The sequence below is a fragment of the Pistacia vera genome, unplaced genomic scaffold (genome assembly GCF_008641045.1).
Source record: "Pistacia vera cultivar Batoury unplaced genomic scaffold, PisVer_v2 Contig111, whole genome shotgun sequence".
In the NCBI taxonomy this organism is placed as follows: Eukaryota; Viridiplantae; Streptophyta; class Magnoliopsida; order Sapindales; family Anacardiaceae; genus Pistacia; species Pistacia vera.
In genome coordinates this window covers 205,920-228,953 of record NW_022195149.1, presented here as the reverse complement: position 1 = coordinate 228,953, position 23,034 = coordinate 205,920, and the positions used below count along the sequence as shown (strand labels likewise).

At 40.2% G+C, this 23,034-nt stretch overlaps 2 protein-coding genes across 3 annotated transcripts; one reads left to right on the top strand and one right to left on the bottom strand.

Moving 5' to 3' along the window:
- Positions 1 to 13,476: 13,476 nt before the first annotated feature.
- LOC116140714 (ribosome-recycling factor) lies at positions 13,477 to 16,541 on the bottom strand. Its single transcript, XM_031426311.1, has 8 exons — positions 16,213 to 16,541; positions 15,478 to 15,621; positions 15,270 to 15,385; positions 14,916 to 15,007; positions 14,714 to 14,735; positions 14,555 to 14,623; positions 13,897 to 13,965; positions 13,477 to 13,816 (listed from the first exon to the last, which is right to left on the bottom strand). The coding sequence occupies exons 1-8, from the start codon at positions 16,424 to 16,426 to the stop codon at positions 13,736 to 13,738; spliced, it is 807 nt and encodes a 268-aa protein (XP_031282171.1). The 5' UTR covers positions 16,427 to 16,541; the 3' UTR covers positions 13,477 to 13,735.
- An 847-nt stretch (positions 16,542 to 17,388) lies between these two features.
- On the top strand, positions 17,389 to 22,975 carry LOC116140813 (sister chromatid cohesion 1 protein 2-like). 2 transcript variants are annotated; one of them, XM_031426393.1, is made up of 8 exons: positions 17,389 to 17,714; positions 19,373 to 19,637; positions 19,727 to 19,764; positions 20,487 to 20,551; positions 20,655 to 21,538; positions 21,730 to 21,841; positions 22,641 to 22,772; positions 22,844 to 22,975. In XM_031426393.1, the coding sequence occupies exons 2-7, from the start codon at positions 19,568 to 19,570 to the stop codon at positions 22,717 to 22,719; spliced, it is 1,248 nt and encodes a 415-aa protein (XP_031282253.1). In that variant the 5' UTR covers positions 17,389 to 17,714; positions 19,373 to 19,567; the 3' UTR covers positions 22,720 to 22,772; positions 22,844 to 22,975. The 2 variants fall into 2 exon arrangements, with proteins under 2 accessions (XP_031282253.1, XP_031282258.1); XM_031426398.1 differs by lacking the exons at positions 17,389 to 17,714; positions 19,373 to 19,637; positions 19,727 to 19,764 and adding an exon at positions 19,792 to 19,889.
- Positions 22,976 to 23,034: the final 59 nt, after the last annotated feature.

Genomic DNA, 23,034 nt, shown 5'->3' with positions numbered 1-23,034 from the left:
TTTTAATCATTTAATTAGGTATAAAACTAATGTTTATAATGAAATGTTATAATTAATTAAGTAATTATACTATAAATATATAATGTAATGCTATAATTAATTAAATTTTCCCAAATTCTTTATTTTTTTTTCAAAAGATTCTCGATTATGTATCAAAAGATTAGTATGAGACAAACGAAGGGTATTTATGACTTTATCTTACCTATCGTAGGTCTATTTCAGTCATTGTTTTAAAAACCAGACCTGAGGGCAACCCGCTCTGCTGGCCGGGTCATAGTTCAATCGGTCCAACCGGTTAGACCGTCGGTTGGATCGGTGACGTCATCACACATCATGATGACGTCAACACATTTTAAAATCATACTGTTATATACTAAGTGCTAATCTAACATTTCAAATTCCTCTTCCAGTAAGTTGAGTAATTAAAAGCTGGCCTCCCAACCATTACAACTGGCTTGTTGAAACTTTATTTGTATTACAACAACTACAAGATTAAAATATTTACAACACCCATGTAAATAAGTTTATGTAATGGCTACAAACTGGGATTGTATATTGTCCCCAATTCTTTACACTAAAGCATGGACAGTTTATGGCTTCCAAATGATAAAAGGGATGAGTAAAATTTCAAAATCTGGATTAACACTATTTCAAAACAAAAGCAAAAATGATAAAATAAAGTAGATCTTTTTATTTGCATATAAAAGTTATACAGTGGCTTGAATTCTAGTTCTGAAAATGCCTGTTATTAATACAAATAAAATTATATAACCATGGCAAAAATAATTCATAAGTTTGGAAATCACAGAGCTTAAAGGACATCCGAAGACAAACCTTCAAATGATTGAATCCATATGGCAAAATGTTACCAAAATTCATAGACAATCCACTATCTGCAACGCATCATTCAGAAAGGGTAATTTGAGAGTACTAAGATTGTAATATATACTGCCCATACATCACTTCCACCCAAACACCAACAACACCAATCAAAGTCAGAAAGAATTCCATGCCAAAAATAATCTCCACACATCACTTCCACCCAAACAACAACAGCACCAAACAAACAATTGCTTAAAAATTGTACAATAAGATATCCAGTACTACTTGGATAATGGAGTGCGAATTCTGTTAATAAATTGTAGCTCAAACAGTCAAACTTACTTTCTGTAGACGTAAAAATCTACCTGTATGGAAGGGGGGTCTGATCCCGTGAGGATGAGGCCACTAGCGATCTGCTGTACCTGCACACGTAGAAAAACACACGCGTGAAGCGAACGGGAAACACCGGGGTGGTGTTTACTGTAGGCACTCCGACGCTCAAGTCAGCAAGGCTGAAAGGCTAATATAGTGAGGGCTAGGGAGTAAGAGGTTACCGGAAGTCTAGTCGGGGACTGTGACTACGGCGGTGATGTAAAGCTCTCAACCACATATCACTATCTTTCAGCACGGGCGGATAATCTCTAGTCAAAATCCTGCTGCCTTGTTGGCTCGGCTCTTCCTTAGAGCCACTTCCGGAAGAAGATGGACTACCAACTCTTTTGGAGTCTTCCCCACTTCCCCCATGCCTGCCTGAGTCACTCGGCACAGCCTCACTCGACCTTGGAGCGGCTATACTAGTATGCTTGGCCGATGAGTAACTTACCCCACTGATCTCTGATCCCCCGGAGATGAGCGAACAGAAACCTTTCAGTGTGGGTTCCCATGGAGGGGGTGACGGTTCTTTGGAGCTTTTCTGGCTAATAGTGTTCTTCCCCTTGTCAGTAAGCAGATCATAGAGATGTCCCCTTTTTAGAAGTGCGGCAACCTCAAGTCGTAAGGCAATGGTATATGTTGGGCTGGGTTGGTGTTTTGCTTGTCAATGGTGTAAAGACCATTCATTTGGTCTGGTCGACCGAGTGTGCATTCCCTTAAACTGTAGTTCTTGGGTCGGATCGGGCCGACTGGGTGGTGAGAATCATAAGTCGTGCTGAGTTTCGTAGACCGAGTGGGGCCAATACTAAGGTGCAACTCGCGAATCGGGCAGGGTCGATATGAAGGCCTTAGTACGTTTATCGGCAAGGCCGATATGAAGGTGTCATCGTGAATCGAGCAAGGTCGATTCGAAGGTATACGCACGTTTATCGGGCAGGGCCGATTTGAAGGCGTTAGTACGTTTATCGACAGGGCCGAACTGAAGGTGTCATCGTGAATCGAGCAAGGTTGATTTGAAGATGTACGTACGTTTATTGGGCAGGGCTGATTTGAAGGAGTTAGTATGTTTATCGGTAGGGCTGATCTGACGGTGTCCTCGTGAATCGAGCATGGTCGATTCGAAGGTGTACGTACGTTTATCGGGCAGGGCCTATTTGAAGGCGTTATTACGTTTATCGGTATGGCCGATCTGACAGTGTCGTCGTGAATCGAGCATGGTCGATTTGAAGGTGTACGTACGTTTATCGAGCATGGATGATTTGAAGGCGTTAGTACGTTTATCGGCATGGCCGATCTGAAGGTGTCAGTAATTCATCGACCGAGGTCGGTTTGAAAGACAAAAGTTTCTGAATAATACTTCATTAAATTTTTGGCCATGAGGTAGAGATGGCAATGGGCCCAACATTTTCGAGTACCCGGCCCGGCCCGGCCCGAAAGGGGCGGGCTTTACCCGAGGTTGGTGGGCTTGGGCTTGGGCTTGGGCCTGGGCTTGATTTTAAGGCCCGACCTCGGGTACAGGCCGGGCATGGGTATATCTTTAGACCCGGCCCGGCCCGTCCCGTCCCAAAATTTTAGTATTAATTTTACTAATTTACCCTTATACTATATATTTAATTACAATATTATCCTACACACACACACACACACACACACACACACACACACACACATATATATATATATATATATCCTTTTTTCCCAAACCCTAACCTCAATTTTCATCTCATATTGAAGGTTTAACATGTTAAAATTGCCTTTAAATGAGTTAGATGGGTTTGGTTCAACTTATAAAAGTGGATTTTACTGTAACATATTATGTACAGTTGAAAAGTTAGTATAATCAAATATTATGAAGTTTTAATTGCTCACTTATTGCTTAAATTTTTTTTCGAAAATAGCTTCAATTAATATTTAAAAACTATTTCTAAAATTAAAAATATAAAAAAATTGAAATTTATTAATATTTAAAAATAAATATTATTAAAAAAGGCGGGCTTGGGCCGGGCCTACGGTTATAAAAAACCCGTCGGGCCGGGCTTGGGCTTTGCCTATCATACCTGTAGCGGGCTCGGGCCGGGCTTGGGCCTGTGTCATGAGGTCGGGCTTGGGCTTGGGCCAAGGGGTACCTGGTCCCGGCCCGGCCCATTGCCATCACTACCATGAGGCTGACTGTCTAAGAGGAGGTGGATAGGCCCACTCATCCTTTTTAAAATGAAAAATAAAGAAAAACAAAGTTCACCTAGTAGTAATAGCGTTTGAGGTGAATGGCATTCCAACTGTTGTTGATGTCTTTGCCTTCGGGGGTCTGGAGTTTGTAGGCGCCCTTCCTTGCTGTTTTGGTTATCTTGTAGGGGCCCTCCCAGGTGGGGCCGAGTTTGCCGGAGTTGATCTCCTTGGTGTTTTGGAATACCCTGCGGAGGACCCAGTCGCCTATCTTGAAAGTACAGATCCTCACATTGCGGTTATAATGTCGGGTGGCCTGTTGCTGGTAAACTGCGTTGCGGATGCTAGCCCGTTCCCGTAGCTCATCCACGGTGTCTAGGTTCTGGCAGAGATTGTGACTGTTTGATTCCTCGTCCGCCCATTGGAGCCTGGTGGACGGAACTGATACTTCTGTCGGGATGACTGCTTCAGAACCGTATGTGAGGGAGAACGGGGTTTCGCCCGTTGATGATCGAGCCGTGGTTTGGTATGACCAGAGGACTCCGGGTAGCTCGTCTGCCCATGTGCCTTTGGCTTTCTGCAGTCGCTTTTTCAATGTCTGAATGATGGTCTTGTTTGATGACTCGGCCTGGCCGTTAGACTGGGGGTTGCGGGGAGTTGAGAAACTCAGTTTGATTCCCCACTTGTCACAATAATCCCTGAAGCTTGAGCTAATGAACTGGGACCCATTATCGGTGACGATCTCCTTCGGTATCCCGAACCTACAGATGACATTCTTCCAGATGAAGGCCTTTACCTCTCGATCTCTTACTTGTGCGAAGGCTTCGGCTGCGATCCACTTGGTAAAGTAGTCTGTTACAGCCAACATGAAGACTCATTGCCTGGGTGCAGTAGGTAGCTTTCCCACGATGTCCATTCCCCACTTCATGAATGACCAAGGTGTGATGATGGAATGGAGTCGCTCTAGTGGGAGGTGTGAGACATGGGCAAACCTCTGATGGCTGTCACACTTCTTTACGTAAGCAGTTGAATCGGTGCGTATGGTCGGCCAGTAATATCCAACGGTGATCACCCGGTGTGTAAGACTGCGACCCCCTGCATGGTTCCCGCATTCGCCTTCATGGAGTTCGGCTAGAATGCTTTGGGCTTCTTCTGGGCTTACGCATTTGAGATAAGGGCCTGAGATTGACTTTCTGAGGAGTTGGCCCTCATGTATAGTGAATCTGGCGGCTCTTGCTTTCAGTCGGCGTGCTTCATTCTTGTCAGTCGGGAGTTCATCATTTTCCAGGTACCTTACTACCGGAGTCATTGATGCATGTTTCCTACAACATGCAAAATGTAGCAAGTATACTAATCGCACAAGTAATAAAATGATGAGTAGAGTATCGTTCCCACGAGGATTGTTAGCAAAGCACTGAGTTTCCTAATGTTATCAAGTTGAAGCAATCGATTTCTTTGGATTGATGGGAGCTAATTCTAATTAAACTTAACAATGAATTTTAAACTAAAAACTTAATTAAGAAAGCAATATGAAAACACGGATAATCAATTCAAGTAAAACGGGTAGGGTTTTGACTTCATTTGGATTTTATGGGTTAAACCTAAAAATTACACTACATTCACATTCATACGCAATGGTTGTAAATCGAACTCACTAAGGTGTTAAACATACCCTCTCGGGCTATGTTTTCCTATTCATCCTTATTAACCTTCCGCACCCAACAAATTGAAGAGTAATAATTCCAAACTCATTAAGCAAAAGAATCCTACAATGATTTCATTAATTCTTGAATCTATCTCTAGCATCCAATACTATAATGGTGATTACCCAAGAAGCCTAACATGATTCATTTCTCAATCTCATCATGTTCATTACATACAACATTAAAACTCAGAGTAAACACACAACCAAAGCATATTCATATGAAAATAAGACAATCAACACTTAACCCATTAAAAATCCAAACTACAATCAAAACCCTAACCCAAAATAGGTTAGTTCATAGCTAAATCAATAATACAAAAATGAAAAATGCAAATAAACAAGTTCAACATAATGAAACTGAGATAAAAGATAAGAAATCTCCCCAAAAGATGAATCCTTTAGTTAGAATCGAATCTTCTCCCTTTTACAATCCAAATCGCTCAAAGTTCATCCAAGAAAAATGTAAAAGTAGCTAACCCTACAAAAACGAAGACTACTTCCAAAAATCAAGACCCTTGGGCAAAAGGCTAAGTTTTTCTTTTATACTTCACCCAAATTACCTAGCCAAAACACGCACAAAGCAAAACTGTGCATTTAACAAAACTGAAAATAATGACTGTCGCCGCAGCGAAGAATTCTTCTTCGCCGCGGCAAAGAGAGAAGCAGACATGCTCGTTGCTAGCCTTCTTCGCCGCGGCGAAGACATTTCCTTTGCCGGGGCGAAGCTTCTTGAAAAGTTCTGAAATTACAGAACTGCCACTCTACTTGCTTCTTCGTTTGATTCTTCGATTCTCGGTGCTCTCCCTTGGGAACAAGCTTCATCGTGCTTTATCCTGTTTTAGAACTCTCCTAACTTCTGAGATCCGCTAACTTCTGAGTCAAAAATATCCAATTTTGTCCTTATTTGCTCAAAATGTCCATTTTAACCTAAAACACGAAAAGTAAAGAATTAAGCAACAATTCAGGTCAAAATACACTAGAAAGTACCTGAAATCTGATAAAAAAGTCTAATGAAAACTGTATAATCCACGGATTATCAGTCATCCAGCAGTCGGCTTGTTCAATGCCCATGGCTTCTGCGGGAGACTTGTTCAGTAGTTGTTCCTTCCAGTTGGCTAGCCACTGCATGAATAAGAGAGGAATGGATGACTGGGAGGAACATGGGAATGCTGAGCCAAGGTTAGCGAGGGCATCGGCATGGTAGTTCTCAGCTCTGGGGATCTGCATGATGGAGAACTCTTCAAATTGGGCCTGCAGTTCTTTGACCATGCTCAAATAGGATGTCATCTTTGAGTCGCGTGCTTGATACGTGCCTTGTAGTTGATTGACTATGAGTTAGGAATCGGACTTCACTTCCAGTCTCTTGGCTCAAATTTCTCTGGCCAAGGAAAGTCTGGCTAGGAGGGCTTCATATTCGGCCTCGTTATTCATGCACTTGAACCCACACTGGATTGCTCGCTGGACGATGTCTCCCTCTGGTGCGATTAATACTATCCCGAGTCCGCTTCCATTGGCATTACTCGATCTATCTACTAGAAGAGTCCACTTTGAGGGTGGTGTGCAGTTCATGCATAGTAACTCTCTTTCGGCATGGGTGGTGGCGCTTGGTGTGAAGTCGGCAATAAAGTCTGCTAGTGCCTGGGACTTGACGGCGGTGCGAGATTGGTAGGATATGACGAATTCACTGAGCTCTACTGTTTATTGCGTGAGTCGGCCTGATAGTTCTGGTTTGTGTAGTATCTTCTTGAGTGGGAAGGAGGTGATCACAACAATGGAGTGGCATTGAAAGTACGGCCTGAGCTTCCTAGATGCATGGATGAGGGCAAGGGCCAGTTTCTCCAGTTGACTGTACCGAGTTTCTGCGTCGAAGAGCGACTTGCTCACATAGTAGACCGGTAACTGCTTTGATTCTTCTTCCCGAACTAGCACTGCTGAGATGGCTGTCTCTAAGATCGCTAGATAAGAGTAGAGCGGCTCCCCATCCACAGGTTTGGAAAGAAGCGGGGGTGTGGTCAGGTACCTCTTCAACTGTTGTAAGGCTTCTTCGCAGGAGGGGTTCCAGTCGAACTTCTTGGACTTCTTGAGGGCATGGAAGAATAGGTGGCACTTATCAGCTGATCTGGAGATGAAGCGGCTCAGGGCGGCCACTCGTCCTGCAAGGCATTGGACATCTCTGATGCAAGTCGGGGATGGTATGTTGAGGATCGCTTTGATCTGGTCGGGGTTCGCTTCTATCCCCCTCTGAGTAACTATATAGCCCAAAAATTTACCTGATGAGACGCTGAATGAGCACTTGGCTGGATTCAGCTTCATGTTGTACTTCCGGAGGATGGCGAATGCCTGGCTAAGGTGGTTAAGGTGTTGTTCGGCAATTAGGGACTTGACGAGCATGTCATCGATGTAAACCTCCATAGTTTCTCCTAAGTAGTTGGAAAACATCTTGTTGACTAGCTGTTGGTAGGTGGCCCCGGTGTTCTTCAGTCCGAACGGCATTACTTTGTAGCAGTAGGTTCCCCTCTCTATGATGAAGGCTATCTTCTCTTGGTCGTCCAGATGCATCAGGATCTGGTCATATCCCGAGAAGGCATCCATGAAACTAAGGAGTTTGTGCCCTACAGTCGCGTCTACCATCATGTCGATATGTGGAATTGGGAAAGAATCCTTGGGGCAGGCTTTGTTCAAGTCAGTGAAGTCGATGCAGACTCTCCACTTCCCATTCTTTTTCTTTACGACCACGACGTTTGCTAGCCATTCAGGGTAGTGGACCTTTCTGATCATGCCGTTGCTCAAGAGCTTTTCAATCTCTTCATTGACGATCCGGTTTTGCTCAGGTACGAATTTTCTCCTCCTCTGCTTCACTGGTGGGTGATCCGGATCTGCCTTGAGCTGGTGGACCATTGTGTCTGGACTGATTCTGGTCATGTCGGCGTGGGATCAGGCGAAGCAGTCTTCGTTCTGTTTGAGAAATTCTATCAGCTTCTCTCTTGTCTCGGGTTCGAGATGGGAACCTATGTGTGTCTTTCTCTCGGGGTCGTCTGGATGTATCTGCACTTCATCCAACTCCTCAATGGTCGATTGGTCAGGCTCGGTCTGAGGGGTTGGATGAGACTGTAATTGCTATGAGGAGTTTCCTTTACTCTTGAAGGCGTTCTTGTAGCAGTCTCTGGAAGTTTTGGGGTCGCCCTTGATCTCTCGCACCCCCTATTTGGTTGGAAACCTGATCGTCTGGTGGAAGATAGATGGGATTGCCCGCATGTTATGGATCCAAGGCCGACCCAAAATGACGTTGTAGGGAGATGGGCAGTCGATCACCAGGAAGACGGTCTGTTTGTTCACTCTACCGGCGTAGATGGGAAGGACTATCTCTCCAATAGTGTATTTCTGCTCCGAGTTGAAACCAACCAGCAGCGTCGACCGCCTGTTGATGTTTGCTTCTTCTAGTCCCATTGCTTTTACTGCTTCGAGGAACAGGATGTTTGCTGACGAACCTCCATCTACAAACACCCTTTTCATTAGGATGTTGGCAATCTGCAAGGATACGACTAAAGCATCGTGATGAGGTGCGGCCATGGTGACCGGTTTGTCATCTTCAAACTGAATTACCTGATGAGAGTGTGACCGCGAGACCGGATGGATGGACTGGACTGGACTTCATGGTGGTGGTTGGCTCTAGCATACCGCTTGGCCGATGAGTAACTTACCCCACTGATCTCTGATCCCCTGGAGATGAGCGAATAGAAACCTTTCGGTGTGGGTCCCCGTGGAGGGGGTGACAGTTCTTTGGAGCTTTTCTGGCTAATAGTGTTCTTCCCCTTGTCAGTAAGCAGATCATAGAGATGTCCCCTTTTTAGAAGTGCAGTAACCTCGAGTCGTAAGGCAATACAGTCTGCGGTGTTGTGCCCATGGTCGTTGTGGAACTCGCACCACTTGGTTGTGTCTCTCCTTGCCTCGGGATGGAGCTTGCCAGGCCACTTGACGGTGGATCCCAATCCTTTCATTATTGGTATGACCTGGGTTGGTTCGACGCTGAGGTTGTACTCTGGTATTCTAGATCGGTTCGATCCGAACTGCCTGTTATCATTTCTCGAGGGTTGGCGATCATAAGGCTTCCTGACTCTACCCATATTACGTGTTGGAGGGTGGTAGCGGTGCTCTATCGGTCGAGGCTCTGGCTTCCTGTCGCTCCGCCTTGGTTCATATCTGGAGTGAATCGTTCGATTTATCTAATCCTCCTCCCACCTTATTTGGATCACTGCCCGGGCCAGGGCGTCTTCCATTGTTGTGCATCTGAGCTTTGTAAGTTCTTTGTATAGCTCTCCATCTGGGAGGAGACCCTTCCTGAAGGCATCTACGGCTGTCTCGGGGTTGCATGCTGGGATGGAAATCTTCTCTCTATTAAAGCTGCTGACATATTCTCTCAATGGCTCGTCCCTTCTCTGGTATACCCTGTACAAGTCGGCTGACAGCTTCTCGAGTTTCTTGCTGCTGGCAAACTGCTCCACAAACGTGTCGGTGAGTTAAGCGAATGAATTGATGGATCCATTCAAGAGGTTCGTGTACCATTGTAGTGCTGGGCCGGATAAGCTCAAACTGAAACTTTTGCACATGCAGGCTTCCCTAAGCGGTCAGGGTATCGAGACGGTGAACATCCGTTGTTTGTACGAGGCTATGTGATCATCCGGATCGGTTGTGCTGTCGTACATTTTCATGTTAGGGATAGTGAACTTCTGTGGCAAGTCGGCTAGGGCGATCTCATCCACGAAGGGTGAATCCGCGTAACAATGGGGCCTGCTTTTCTTGGTTGGGAACTGCATTCCTGGAATGCGTCGCATCACTGCTTCCACATCGGCCAACCTCTTGGCTAACACCTGTTCCATAGGAAAAGGGGACGCCATTAGGTCATCCCGCGTGACCGGGTCGGCCTTTGCACTTATCTTTGGTACATCCCGTTGGATCATCCCTCTTGGGGTAGGCTGACGAGTCCCTTTATGCGTTCCTTGGTAGCATAAGTCTTCGGTTATTCCTTCCAGTTGGATGACTCCCATGGTAACTACTCTGGTGTTTCGCCCTACATGGATGGTCAGGGGAGTCCTCTGATAGTCATTCGGTTGGTCAGGATGGATAGGCTCGGGTGCTGTTGGTTTTGTTTGGCCGTTCATCCCACGAGGATGAGCCGAGCCGAGTGGAGTATGTGTTGGGATGGTTAGATTGAGCTGGTCTTGTGGATGAGGGCTTTTGGCCGTTGGATTGTCTTGGTCTTGATGTTGGGATGAATCGGCTGATTGGTGCTCTTCAGGCATAATTTTATCTCCATGAATTAGGACAGAATTGTCGACCGCAGACAGGTTTAAGGGACGCGGCCTTTTGCGAGAGGCCGAGGATCGGGGCTCCGGCGTAAGCAGAGGTTGCATGGGCGGAACAGGGGTGCGGAACCGATTGAGGGGTGTTTGGCCGGGAAGGAACTCTAGGTCATAGAATTGACTCACCTTCTCCTTGAGGGATTGGTTTTCTGACCTGACGGATGCGTTTTCTGTCCGGATCGCATGGTTCTCAGCTTCCAATGCTGCCACCTTGTCCAAGTTCTGTTGCATGAGAGCGGTTAGAGCTTCCAGTTTGGCCTCAAGGCCGGGGTTAGCGTTATCGGAGTTGTCAGCCATGGAATGTTCTTCCAGGTAGCAAGGTTCGTCGAGCCGAATGATTGCTAGAGGCCCCACGGTGGGCGCCAAACTGTAGACGTAAAAATCTACTTGTATGGAAGGGGGGTCTGATCCTGTGAGGATGAGGCCACTAGCGATCTGCTGTACCTGCACATGTAGAAAAACACACGAGTGAAGTGAACAGGAAACACCAGGGTGGTGTTTGTCGTAGGCACTTCGACGCTCAAATCAGCAAGGCTAAAAATCTAATATAGTGAGGGCTAGGGAGTAGGAGGTTACCGGAAGTCTAGTCGGGGACTGTGACTACGGCGGTGATCTAAAGCTCTCAAATAGGAGCTTCGGGTGTGGAGGTGTAATCTAGTGTGTCCTTTGTGAGAGGGCTGGTCTCTGCTTATATAGTAACTGTCTGGTCTTCCAATCCTGGTAGAAGTAGGAGTCCTAGTATGACTCTGATGCAAACCCTAGAAGAATCAGGGTCGTGGTAAGCTGTCTTACCAATGTCCGAATAGGAAGGTGATTCAGATTAGGAGAGTAACTTCGAGTAGGAAAGTGATCAGGAATAGGAAGGTGATCTTGAACGGGAGATTGATCCGGAGTAGGAAAGTATTTTGAGGGGGCCGTGAACTCTGGATTCGCCCATGGACTTTTAGGAAATGGACTGGGATTAGGAGGCTTGTGCCCACGTGGGTTGGACCGGCTATATCTTGTACCGAATGGGCCCAATCTGGTTGGGTGACATCGGGATTGGGCCTGGCTTTTTCTTCAATGTCAGGCCCGTTCTTCCTATTTGGACCAAAGACGATTTTTGGCCCTAATACTCTCTATTAAAAAAGGACAAAGAGAAAGCACACATTTCAGATTTCACAGCAAAGGTCCCGAAGATTACAACTCACCTTGAATCAAATTGGATTGTCAAGACATGCATGCCAATCAGCCATCATGCGTTAATTTCTGGCAAGGTAGGAACACGTCGTCGATTTCTAGCGAGGGAGGAACGCGTCGTCGCGATTTCTGACGAGGGAGGAACACGTCGTTGCGATTTCAGAGACTGGAGTTGCGATCGATTTCAGCAACGAATGGTTGTGATTTCAGCAAGGGATGGTTGCGATTTCAGCAAGATTGAGTTTTGATTTGTGATACTTTTCAAATTTTCGCGATTTCATTCAAATTTTTTCAGACTTTTTTGTGCGTAAAGGAACTAAGGAAGAAGAAATGCGCAGCGCAAAGGGAGAAAGTGAGAAATTTAGGGTTTTTTCATTTTTCAGATTGGGCCAATTTTTCTTGCAGAACGGTTGAACCGGCGATCCAGCACTGTTTACATGGTCCAATGATGGGTTAAAGCGGTTTATTACGCAATAACGGGTTTTATGCTGACTCGAACCGGACACGTGACCGATTCACGATCCAACCAGTTGGACCAGCCAGTCTGGTCCGACTTTTAAAACAGTGATTTAGGTGTCACAAACTCTTTTCACAATAGAGGATTATTAACAGGATTTAGGTTATCAAAAAGTATGAAAGAAAAAAAAAAAAAAAACTTTGGGATTGGTGAGTAATAGCCAAAATAAATATAAGAAAGCAACAAGGCCATCATAGTATTTTTGAATTCCTTCAAAATAAAGAAGGGTGGTAATTTGATCATTTATCGATCTGGGTATAAGAGACCCCATATTTTCTCTTTCTTCGATGAAAGGTAAAAAAGTGAAGTCCATTGGAGAGCCATATGCAATGCGCAAAAATGTTTGTCCGATTGTTCAATTCTATCTTTTTTTACCAAATGTTATAAGTCAATTAATGAAGTAGTAATCAATTAATGTAATGTTATAATTAATTATACTATAAATCAATTAAGTAATGTTATAAAATTATAATTAATTAAATAATCATTTAACTATAATGTAATATTATAATTCATTAAGTATGATATTTAACTAGTAATTAAATTTATTAATGTTTATCAATTTATTTTTAATTGTTAATTTACTATAAATATACTTAGAACTTGATAATTGAAGTAAATAATAAATATATTATTATTCAATCAAATATATTATTTTATTAAAAAATAATTGTTTTAATAACATTTAAACAGTTTTTGTTGCATCCTAATTCAAATTATACACTTAATTAATCAAAACTTTATTATTAATATATTATAATATAATAAAGTTTTTAATATGATATAGTTTATATGTAATAAGTATAATTGTATATTTATTTAATTAGGTTATTCTAAAAATATAACTTTTTCTATTTTAAATTTTTTTGTATGTAAAATGATAAAAATCCCCCATTATTCACAAATATTTTATTGTAGCCCAGGTTCCAAAACAGGTTTCAAAAATCGGTTCCAAACAGGTTCTAAATAGGGTACCCGCTACAGGTTCCAAGCAAGTTCCAAACCGGGTACTTGTTTCAGGTTCTGGTTCCGGTTCCTCTACACATAAGAACCGAAACCGAAATCGCAAAGTTACGGTTCCAATAAAATAGAATTAGAACCGGAACCACACAGTTTTAGTTCCAATAAAATAGAACTGGAACCTAACCACACAATGCCGGCTCCAGGTAGGTTCCGATTCTACCCGTAGGTTCCGGTTCTACCCGCTATCTGTGCTCACCCCTAGTTCTAAGTATTATATTTACTTGAAATAAGATTCTTAAATGCTCAAACATCTCAATTCAGGAGAAAGTCTTAACTCATCTCGACATACAAAAATAAAGTCTCCCGCTTATCTACATGGCTGCTACTATGGAAACTTACAATCAAAACTCCAAATCTATTATTTTGAATGGTGAAGTCAACGGAAAACAAATTGTATTGGATGCTTTTGTAATAGAGTATCAGATCTCTAGATTTTCTCATATAAATGTGACATGCCCCATCCTCTCAGGAAGTGAACAGCCAATATTCGTCTAAATCTACAGATAACTTTCAGAATAGAGTAATTGAATTTCAGGTGTCTATAAATTAGAAGATATTAAATGATATCCGTATGGACCGTATCACATTGCTTACTCAGCCTTCCGTGATTTCCTTCTCTTTCGCCTTGCACATATCTTCTGCTGATTTGACAAACTTCTTAGTCAACTCATCTACCTGGAAAAGGAAGAAGAAGCAGGAAACATCAACACAAAACCCTTATTATTTTCTTTTGCCAGGATTAGCTAAAAACATGCCTCTTTCTCCAGTCTCTTTGCTTCATCTTTAGGAAAACTTGAACCTGCTTTCTTCATTGTATCCAATGCCTGTAAAAACAAGAATATAAGCTTCGAAACTTGGGGCAACAATGGCAATTTCTGAAAAGGAAAGGTCTCTGTCAAATGCATTTTCTTATATTATTTTTTCTAATAAAAAATCACAAATCAGAGGTTTAAATAATTTCCTACCAAAACCATAAGCTATAGCTAATTATAAGAGACATTAGAATACAAGGACATCTTTTAACATGATATAAACTAGTAACTGAAGCAATAGTATCATGAATCTGATGACATTACCTGAGATCTACACAGTGAAAGAGTGAAAAAAAATAAATAAATAACATTCCACAATGTGCTAGATTTTCCAACATCATATGAGAAGCAACAAAACGTTAATAAGGTGATCATAAACATATAATTTCCAGTCATTTCTTGCAGCAGCATAGGACTATTAAATGTGGGTAACCTCCACCTGGCTATGCACTTTACTCAAACACAGTTATTATTGGTGACATCAAACAGAAAAAATCCCCTATAAAGGTTTCATAACTGCATGACTCTAGATAATAACTTCTAATTGAATCTGATTTTTTAGGCAATAATCAAAATTTTTGATAATCTTTTATCATCATACCTTCTGCCGAGCTCTTCTTATACTCTGTTTAACATCTTCAGAAGTCTTTGATACCAACTTACAAATAGCCTGGTACAGGTTTCAAACATCAGATAATATAGCTGTTACGTGGTGAATTATAACAACAACGACAATAAGAGTCTATTAATACATGCATACCCGTATGTGCTCTTTGGTCAATCTGATCAATACAAGCCACAAAAGAATAAAATCAGTCAGGCAACGAGAGAATTTGACATTCTTAACGAACTCTTGAGACTTTACCAAACAAACTAGCGGATAGCTTCCGCTTGCATGCATTTTTTATTTAGAGAAGGCATATAATTATTAAAAAACAACTTCAAATAGATCAAGAGCTTACGGTGGAATAGCTGCAACCAACCGTTCCCCATCCACTTTAGGATTCAACCCTAGTGGAGATGAAACAATGGCTTTCTCTAACTCTTTTACAGTCTGCAAGAAACAATCACTTCATCAGGGGAACGATCTAATTGGCCTGGAAATACAAAAGGGCTCCTTTTGGAAGTGAATAAGAAAAATCAATTTATTTTTCAGTGATGTGTTTTTTCCAAGTTTTACAATTTAATTTGGAGAAGAGTGCATAAATTCTAAACTTGTTAAGATAAAACGTTGGGCATGTGTATAAAAATGAAACCATTGCTGACAAAGGGAAACAGAAGAAGCAAAATAAATCTGAGCTTGTTTAGATAATTACATTTGGATCATAAGGATTTATTGATAAAGTTTTAGAATCTAAGACCGAAACGACAGCTAAATGATTCAAGGGCATCCTCACGCCACCGGTTTCTACAATGATGTGATCAAGCATCCCTGAGAACAAATTTCATAAATATTTATGTCAGCATATCGGACCACCAAATATCGGCCACTAAATCAAAATGAGATCTTCTTTTATAATGTACCTGGAGATGCCCTTCCTGTTCTTAGTTTGGTTAATTCTCGTGACAAGGCAACTATTGCTGCATCCATCTGTGAGACAGCAGCTTCTTTAACAGTAGGCCCAATATCCACAAATTCAACCGTACTCCCAGAAGCTGAATCATCCCCTAGAAACATATAAAAAAAAAAAAAGAAAAAAAAAAGGAATAAGTTCATGCACAAGCGTTCAGAAACCACAATTTAAAGAACTACATTCATATGCAAATTGCAATCTGCGCAATGTGCATTAGTGACGCTGGTTTAGAGACCTCAGTCCAAAGCTATTTGAGATCGGCTACAAGAATCTCTTCCTCCCTTCCTATCACCATATCTAAGGCTATATTTCTATTATTAGTTATTAGATCAAATAACTTGCCCATACCAAAGCATATGCAGCAGCTAACATTAGTGATTAAGCATAACTGAAGCGTCAACCTTTGAACATAATTACAATTGGAATACACTATATAAAAAATAAAAACACTATCTTTAACAAATCAGAATTGCATTCACAATGACTCCTGCCACTGATAAAATAAAGCTAAAAAAATATTAGCAGCTGCTTCAGCAAAATAAAAACACACCCAAAAATTCAAATGTCACAAAACCACCCCATCAATCATCAAAAGCCATAAAATCACATTACAAAAACCCAAATCTAAAAATAACAACTCCATACTCAAAGCAACAAAAAGTAAACAGAGAGTTCAGAGAAGTACTCGACTTTTTGGATTTGGCAAAACCTCGGCGAAAATCTCGCAGGAACTCTAGAGAAGAAAGAGTGGGGTCATTGTACTGGGTCCCAATGATCCCCGAATTGCGATAGCAGAGAGCGTGAGACAAGTTTCTGTAGGATTGCAGAGAAGAGCTTCCGCTTCTAAGAAGTAGAATTGTGTTCCGGTAAGAGACTGCTCGTCTCAAATACATAGCCATGCTTTCTTTCGTTTATTTGTCGGTTATTATTACAGATCAATATATGGTTGCATAGGAATCATAACTTCAACTTGTTCTTGCTCAGGTGTGGTGTTGTGTAGGATTTTAGCAGTTGTCTTCGTTAATCGACTGACCCACTAGGGTTTTTGTGTTGTTTAAGATAAAGCCTTTGGGCTCTGTGTCCAGGTGGCCCAAAATTTCTTCAATCTAACATGGTTGGGCTCAGGGTCGGGTCCAAAATTTTGAATCAGAATTCCTAATTAAACAATTGTGCTGGAAGGTGAGTCGTGACTCACCTACCTCTGTAAATCTACTCTTGGTAACTGTGCACAACGGCACTAGGTAACGACAAGCGGTCAATCTGTTATCTGATTCTCATCTCCATCTTTTTTAACGGTAAATTAGTAAAATCTCTTCAATTATCTTTTATATCTTGCATTTTAAATATATAATGGTCTAATATTTATTTTGTCCTTATATTTTTACATTATCACTTATGAAGATCCAATAAGTTATCTTATTGTTATTAAATATTATACTATTATAGTAAATAAAAGACAAAATTGTCGTTGACAATAATTTCTCTAGAATTAAATATTATACCTCATCTGGTCTCACAATTATCTTTGCTATCCTATATAAATCTCTATTACATTTTCCTTAGTTTGAAAAAACACGATGAGAAAAATTGTAGGAGTGTCCATTGAGCGATTTACTCGGTTATCAATTTTAAAGTTTCGTGGGATTAATTAAGATGTACGTAAACTGATTCATATATTTTTAGTCAAAAAAAAAAAAAAAAAAAAAGGAAATTTTAAACCAAAAGGATGTGTTGTCATAAAATAAACCTCAGGGGGGCAGGAGATATTAACAAAGTATACATATTAGCAAAGATCATTCCTTCAAGAAAATAAAAAGAAAATAATGTTTATTTATTTTTTCTTTTCTCCGTAAAAGAAAAACAAAGACAAAAATAAAAGGCACAAGTTTTGGGCGGAGAAGCTTGTACGGTACCCCAGTCGACCGTTTCTTAATTGTCTTCCACAGTGCACAAAGTTCGTTCATATTCATTCTCTTAGCCGCCGTACAAATCCTTCTCTTTTGAAATTATCTCTCACCTCCAACGTGGTCATGAGCAGCAAAGTCTGGTAGAAGAAGAGAAAAATGTTCTATTCACGGAGTTTTCTGTCAAGAAAAGGCCCTCTAGGCGCCATATGGGTTGCTGCTTACTGCTTCAAAAGGCTTCAAAAAGCTCAAGTTTTTCAGACTGACATTCCTTCCTCTGTTGGTCAGTCTTACCCCTTTCAACTCTCTTTAGGTTTTTGTTTTCGTATTTTTTTAGTTTTCGGCTAGAATGAGAGAATACGATGCTAAAGTTTTCATTTTTATTGACATGGCTTTCGTTGAAATGGTGATTTCTCTTTGTGTATCCCTTGTTGGTGTATTTGCCTTCTTTTTTTTTTTTTTTTATCATAACAGAGCAAAAGCCAAGCCAAGGGTTATACAAATTTCTATTTGTAATTTGTTTTGGTTCCTTTAGTTTGAAGATAAATGTACGTAGGAATTGCTTGGGGAATGAACTTATACAGTGTTTTAGATATTTTGGATGCTTGTCAGTTGTATGATACCGTATGGGTATTCTGTTTATATGGCTTAATTAACTTAAAAATCATCTGGGTTTGTTGATTTTCTTTTCTTCTTTAAAATCAAGTTGTGTTTCTTTGCTCTGAAGTACACTGGTTCTGCGTGAGTTCCTCGGCCTCTATTCTGAACCTTCTAGCGTTTGGTTCTTTAGAAACCGTGGCCTCACCTCAGGTCTTTTTTTTTTTTTTTTTTTTTTGAGCTGAGGAATATTGTTCTTAAATTGAGGACTTGGCATCATTGATTGCTGGTAGAAATTTGGTAATTAGGGCTTTTGACATGGACACCATTTTTGTACAGTTATCCAGCATATAAATGTGAGTGGGCTGAGATTTTTTCCCCCCCTTCGCTTTGTTATGGAAAAATGTGGCTTTCTAAGTCACAATTTTGATCATGTTCTTGCGTTTTCTACATGAGTGTAAGGTATACTAATGAAATGAAGGTTTTGTATTAGCAGCTTTGGGTTAAAATTTTGCCAAATGTGACCATGGAGTTTCAATTGATCTATCACAGAGCACTTGATGCTTCTCAATGGTGGAAAAGGTGGTTTTCATGTCTCTTGTTGGATGACTGTGGTCTTTCGTGAACTAACTGAATGCAAATAGAAATAGATATCTGTATTAGATAGTCTACATGGAAAAAAAAAAAATAGAAGTTATAATTTTTGTTTTGCTTTTGAAAATTATTAGGCCTTTATTTGTGCATTTACTCTTATGCCTTTTGAATTGTCAAACGTACCATTGGACCTAGATTCAACTTGACTGGTTGATACAATCAAATTTTCACACTGAGGTTTGATGTACTGCCAACTTTTGCATTTAGTAGTTGCTTATTTGGTTGATTCAGAATGGATAATGGATATATGTAAAACCAAAGGTTTAGCATTATTTCAAGACAGTAAAAATCTACATATTAGAGTTCTTAAACACTTTAGGTACCTTGAAAGCTATGTGTTGGAGTCATAACCTTCAGAATCCGGTTTGAGTGAGATAAATTGATTGACATTTGATTAAGTCAATCTGTAATAAATTATATAGAAATGCAGGAAATGTCAAATGCCCCTCGAAGTACAGCAGAACAATTCTGATGGCATAATGAATTAAGTATTTTGGAACATGGCGACTGCCAAAACTACTGGATTGTGTTCTCTAACATCAGTGAGAATTTAGCTCACATCTTCAGTGCAATTTTTTTGTTTACTTTTGCAAGTTTAGATTATTGCCAATTTTTTCTGGTAACTTAAATTTCTGGTTCCACTGTACCTTCTTACCCATTATTTATTAATTTATTTTTCGTGGTTTGCAGAGGAGATTTTGCAAAATGAATTTGATGCTGTGACATATAGAGTTCTGGCATACCTTCTTTTGGGTTTAGTCAGGATATACTCCAAAAAAGTTGAATATCTGTTTGATGAATGCAATGATGTATTGATTAAGATTAATGACTTTGTGGTTGGTGAAAAAAGTAAGCCACGGAAGGGAAAAGTGAGTTTACCATATTATGCTATTACTGTACCAGACAGGTTTGAACTTGATGCTTTTGATCTGGGGATTCTTGAAGACATTGGTGGGTAAGATAATCTAGTTACAAAATCCACTGTTGTTAGCCATTTTTATTTCTTGTACTCATTTATAATATGTACTTTTGTCGTTTTCTCAGAGACAATGTGCTGCCTCTTGAAGAAATCACGCTTAAAGGTAATGGAATTGTTTCAAATACTCTCTTTATCATTCTGCCTGTTTTGCTTTTTATGTAATTTGTTATGTAATGAACAGATGGTGCCTCGAAAGCACGGGAAATGCAGCAGTACTCTCTGGGAAAGGTGTATATAGATTTTATACTCTTGTTTAGAGTGTTCAAGCTTCAGTTTAACTTTGTTCAGGGTGCTTTTGTTGATTGATATCGCCAAATACATATTTGTGTCTAAGATACTTTGTGAATCTCTCTGATAGGAAATTGAATAGTGTTTGTATATTCTTGTTTGCTTTCAAATTTTGCTTACCTGGAGAATATTAAGACATAAATTCAATCTGTTCATGCATTTTATCTACTCAATTTAGATCATAATTTGGTTACTTGAGATCTTTTACTTATTGGCTTTTTTAGTTCCAAAACTTTGGTTTAATCTTAACCCAATATTAGAGTTAGTATAAAAAATTAAAGCTAATTAACAAACCATTTGTAAATATTGTTTCTATTAAAAAAGAGTTGTAAATGTTGTTGAAATGGCCATCAGTTCCGTGTTCTGATATTTAACTTTTGTTGAATACTTGTATGAAAGGGCCCAACAATTATTTTAAAACTCTTTCATGTTACCCCTACTTGTGTGGCCGAATTTAGCCAATGAGTTAACTGTAATAATAACACTCTACCAAGTTTCAAATAAGATGTGTACTTACTAGTTTTTCTAATTTTGCAGTATCCTTTTGAGGACTTTCCTGCATGGCATGACACTTTTTCCACTGATTACATTCCAGCTGAAGAGTATGTACCATATATAATTTGTTGTACTTCTTGTATTTTGTTTGTTATAAACCAAGAGGTTCTTATGATTTCTTCTCTCTCTTTTTTGATATGCCCTTTGCAGCATTTTCGCATCTCACTTAATGGAGACTGATATGAATGTGCGCATATCACATGATTTCAGCAACTTAGAAGCAAGCATGGAGAAGCTTCGAGGCAATATTTTCACTCGAGAAGAAGGGGTAAACCTTGATACATTTTGTGGGACTGAAGGAGATGCTTCAAACCCTATTGAACCATTTGGAGAGCAGGTTCCAGAAATCACACAGTCAGAGAATGAAGTGCAAGGAGAACTAGGCGCAGAGATGCTTCTGGATGAGAGGTTACATGATGTTGGAGAAGAGCCTCTGGACCATGTTAAATTATATGATGAAGACCATCAATCTGATGGAGAGCTGACAAATCTTCTGGGTTTGGCACGGTTCGAAAAAGAGACATGCTTGGCTGTAAATGAATACAATAATTTAAGTAACTTACAAGCAAGCATGGAGAAGCTTCTAGACCACAGATTGTGTCAAGAAGCATCTGTAGATGTTGAAATGTTTAGTACGTCTAAGGAACCTTCAGAATTAATTAAATCATCTGCTGAAGACCATCCATCGGATGGAGAGCTGACAAATCTTCCACATTTGGCACAGTTGAAAAAAGAGACGTGCTTGGCTATAAATAAAGACAATAATTTAAGTAACTTACAAGCAAGCACGGAGAAGCTTCTAGACCATATATTGTGTCAAGCAGTATCTGTAGATGTTGAAATGTTTATTAGGTCTAAGGAACCTTCAGAATCAATTAAATCATCTGGTGGAGAGCATCATACTAACGCAGAGCTAATGAATTCCCAGGAAAAGTCATTGCCAGGAAATGGTAAATGTCAGTTTATGACAAGCGAGGATCCAGTATCAATTACAGTGGATGCAACTCCTCAATCCAAGTTCCTTGATGCTTCAGGTAAAAGAGAACTTTAATTATATGATATCGCACCTAAAGGGGTGTGTTTAAGCTCTCAATTTCTGAGCTGCAGAATATCAGTTTCCTCTTTAATAAGACTGGCATATCTTTGTCATGTAATGACTTGTAAAGCTTAACTGCCTTATTAGTTTTTAACTAGTTTCTCCTACTTAATTTTCCTTTGAATGCAGGAGATAGTACACCAGGGTTTATGGTTGTTCACACCCCAGCTACCAAGGAGCGTGCTCGGAGTAAAAAAAAAAGAAAATGTTGCTTTGATGATGTTACAGTGTTTCCCAATCAGTAAGTGAATGTTATCCTTATTTAACTCTTACATTTGTTCAAGTGGACAACTCTCAGGAGTCTCAGCTGCTAACCTGTAGATGATCAACTATACTTTATTTTATAATTTTGACATGGTTTTGATAATGGTTGCATGACTTCAGCAATTGTTACAGCTACCTGATGAGATGCACAAGACTGCTGCCATGTATTATTATTATTATTATAATAGTAATTTTCTTTTATGGCTTCTGTTAAATTAATTCTCTATCTCTTCTCTCTTTTTTCTCTGCAAGTCACTGGGGAAAGAGATTTTATGTGATGAGTTAAACTGAGAAAGAATCTTTTTACATTTGTGTGATGCGGAGCTCTGTATTCAAAGATATACATTTAACTGCTGCTACATTAAGGGCTAAAAGTTTTTCATTGTAGATCCGAGTGTCAGTGATTCAGTGTTTATGTGACACATAATTCTGAAAACTCTCTATAGCATATATTATTTGAGGGGTGAATACTAAAAATAAACAAAGCAAACTAAAATGAATGACGTAAGAGCCATGCAGCATTATCATCTAAAAGAGTTGAATAGGGAGTTTGTATGTGTATTATTATTCTTACATGAAAACACCTTAATTTGATTTTTTTGCACTCTTCATATTTAATGCAACTGATCCTGGAGGATAAAAGCTTTAGTTACATGCCATGTTTGAATGACTCCCATGAGCATATTCTTCTTATTATTGGGTAAAGTGAGGACCCTAGTTGGATGTCATTATCTTAGCAATTGTACAATGTATGATGTTCTGTTCAACTTTTGCAGTCTAATTAGGCAACATATAGAAGATGCAAGTGACTTGGTGTCAAAACGCAGAAAAGTTCGTACTGCTCTCACTGCCTGAAAGCCTTGCGGAATCCAATCTTTCACAGGGTTTCTTCGTGCCTTTGCTGCCTTGTAAGTAAATGTTATATTGCTCTTCATTTCCTAGTTTTATTATTACTAACCATTTTTTTTTTTTTTGGCAGGTATTTCTTTGAGCTTACATTTTGCCAAGAAGATTGAAGATTGCAGGGACTTCTGAAACAGGGAGCCTTAGAACCAGAATCTCCTGCTGTTGGTAGATCGATGGAGCAACTGGCTGTTGCTCCAGAAACACCACAGCTAGATCTTTAGAGCAACGGCTGTTGCCCAGGAACTCCTACAGCTAGATCTTTAG

What these genes read in the sequence shown, in the direction of transcription:
- LOC116140714 (XM_031426311.1), bottom strand. Translation starts at nt 16,426, where the DNA reads ATGGCTATGTATTTGAGACGAGCAGTCTCTTACCGGAACACAATTCTA. An exon ending in AACAGGAAGGGCATCTCCAG is followed by an intron (nt 15,386 to 15,477) that starts GTACATTATAAA and finishes ATTTGTTCTCAG; the next exon opens with GGATGCTTGATCACATCATT. An exon ending in TGACCAAAGAGCACATACGG is followed by an intron (nt 14,624 to 14,713) that starts GTATGCATGTAT and finishes AACCTGTACCAG; the next exon opens with GCTATTTGTAAGTTGGTATC.
- LOC116140813 (XM_031426393.1), top strand. Translation starts at nt 19,568, where the DNA reads ATGCTATTACTGTACCAGACAGGTTTGAACTTGATGCTTTTGATCTGG. An exon ending in TGAAGAAATCACGCTTAAAG is followed by an intron (nt 19,765 to 20,486) that starts GTAATGGAATTG and finishes CTAATTTTGCAG; the next exon opens with TATCCTTTTGAGGACTTTCC. An exon ending in GATTACATTCCAGCTGAAGA is followed by an intron (nt 20,552 to 20,654) that starts GTATGTACCATA and finishes TGCCCTTTGCAG; the next exon opens with CATTTTCGCATCTCACTTAA.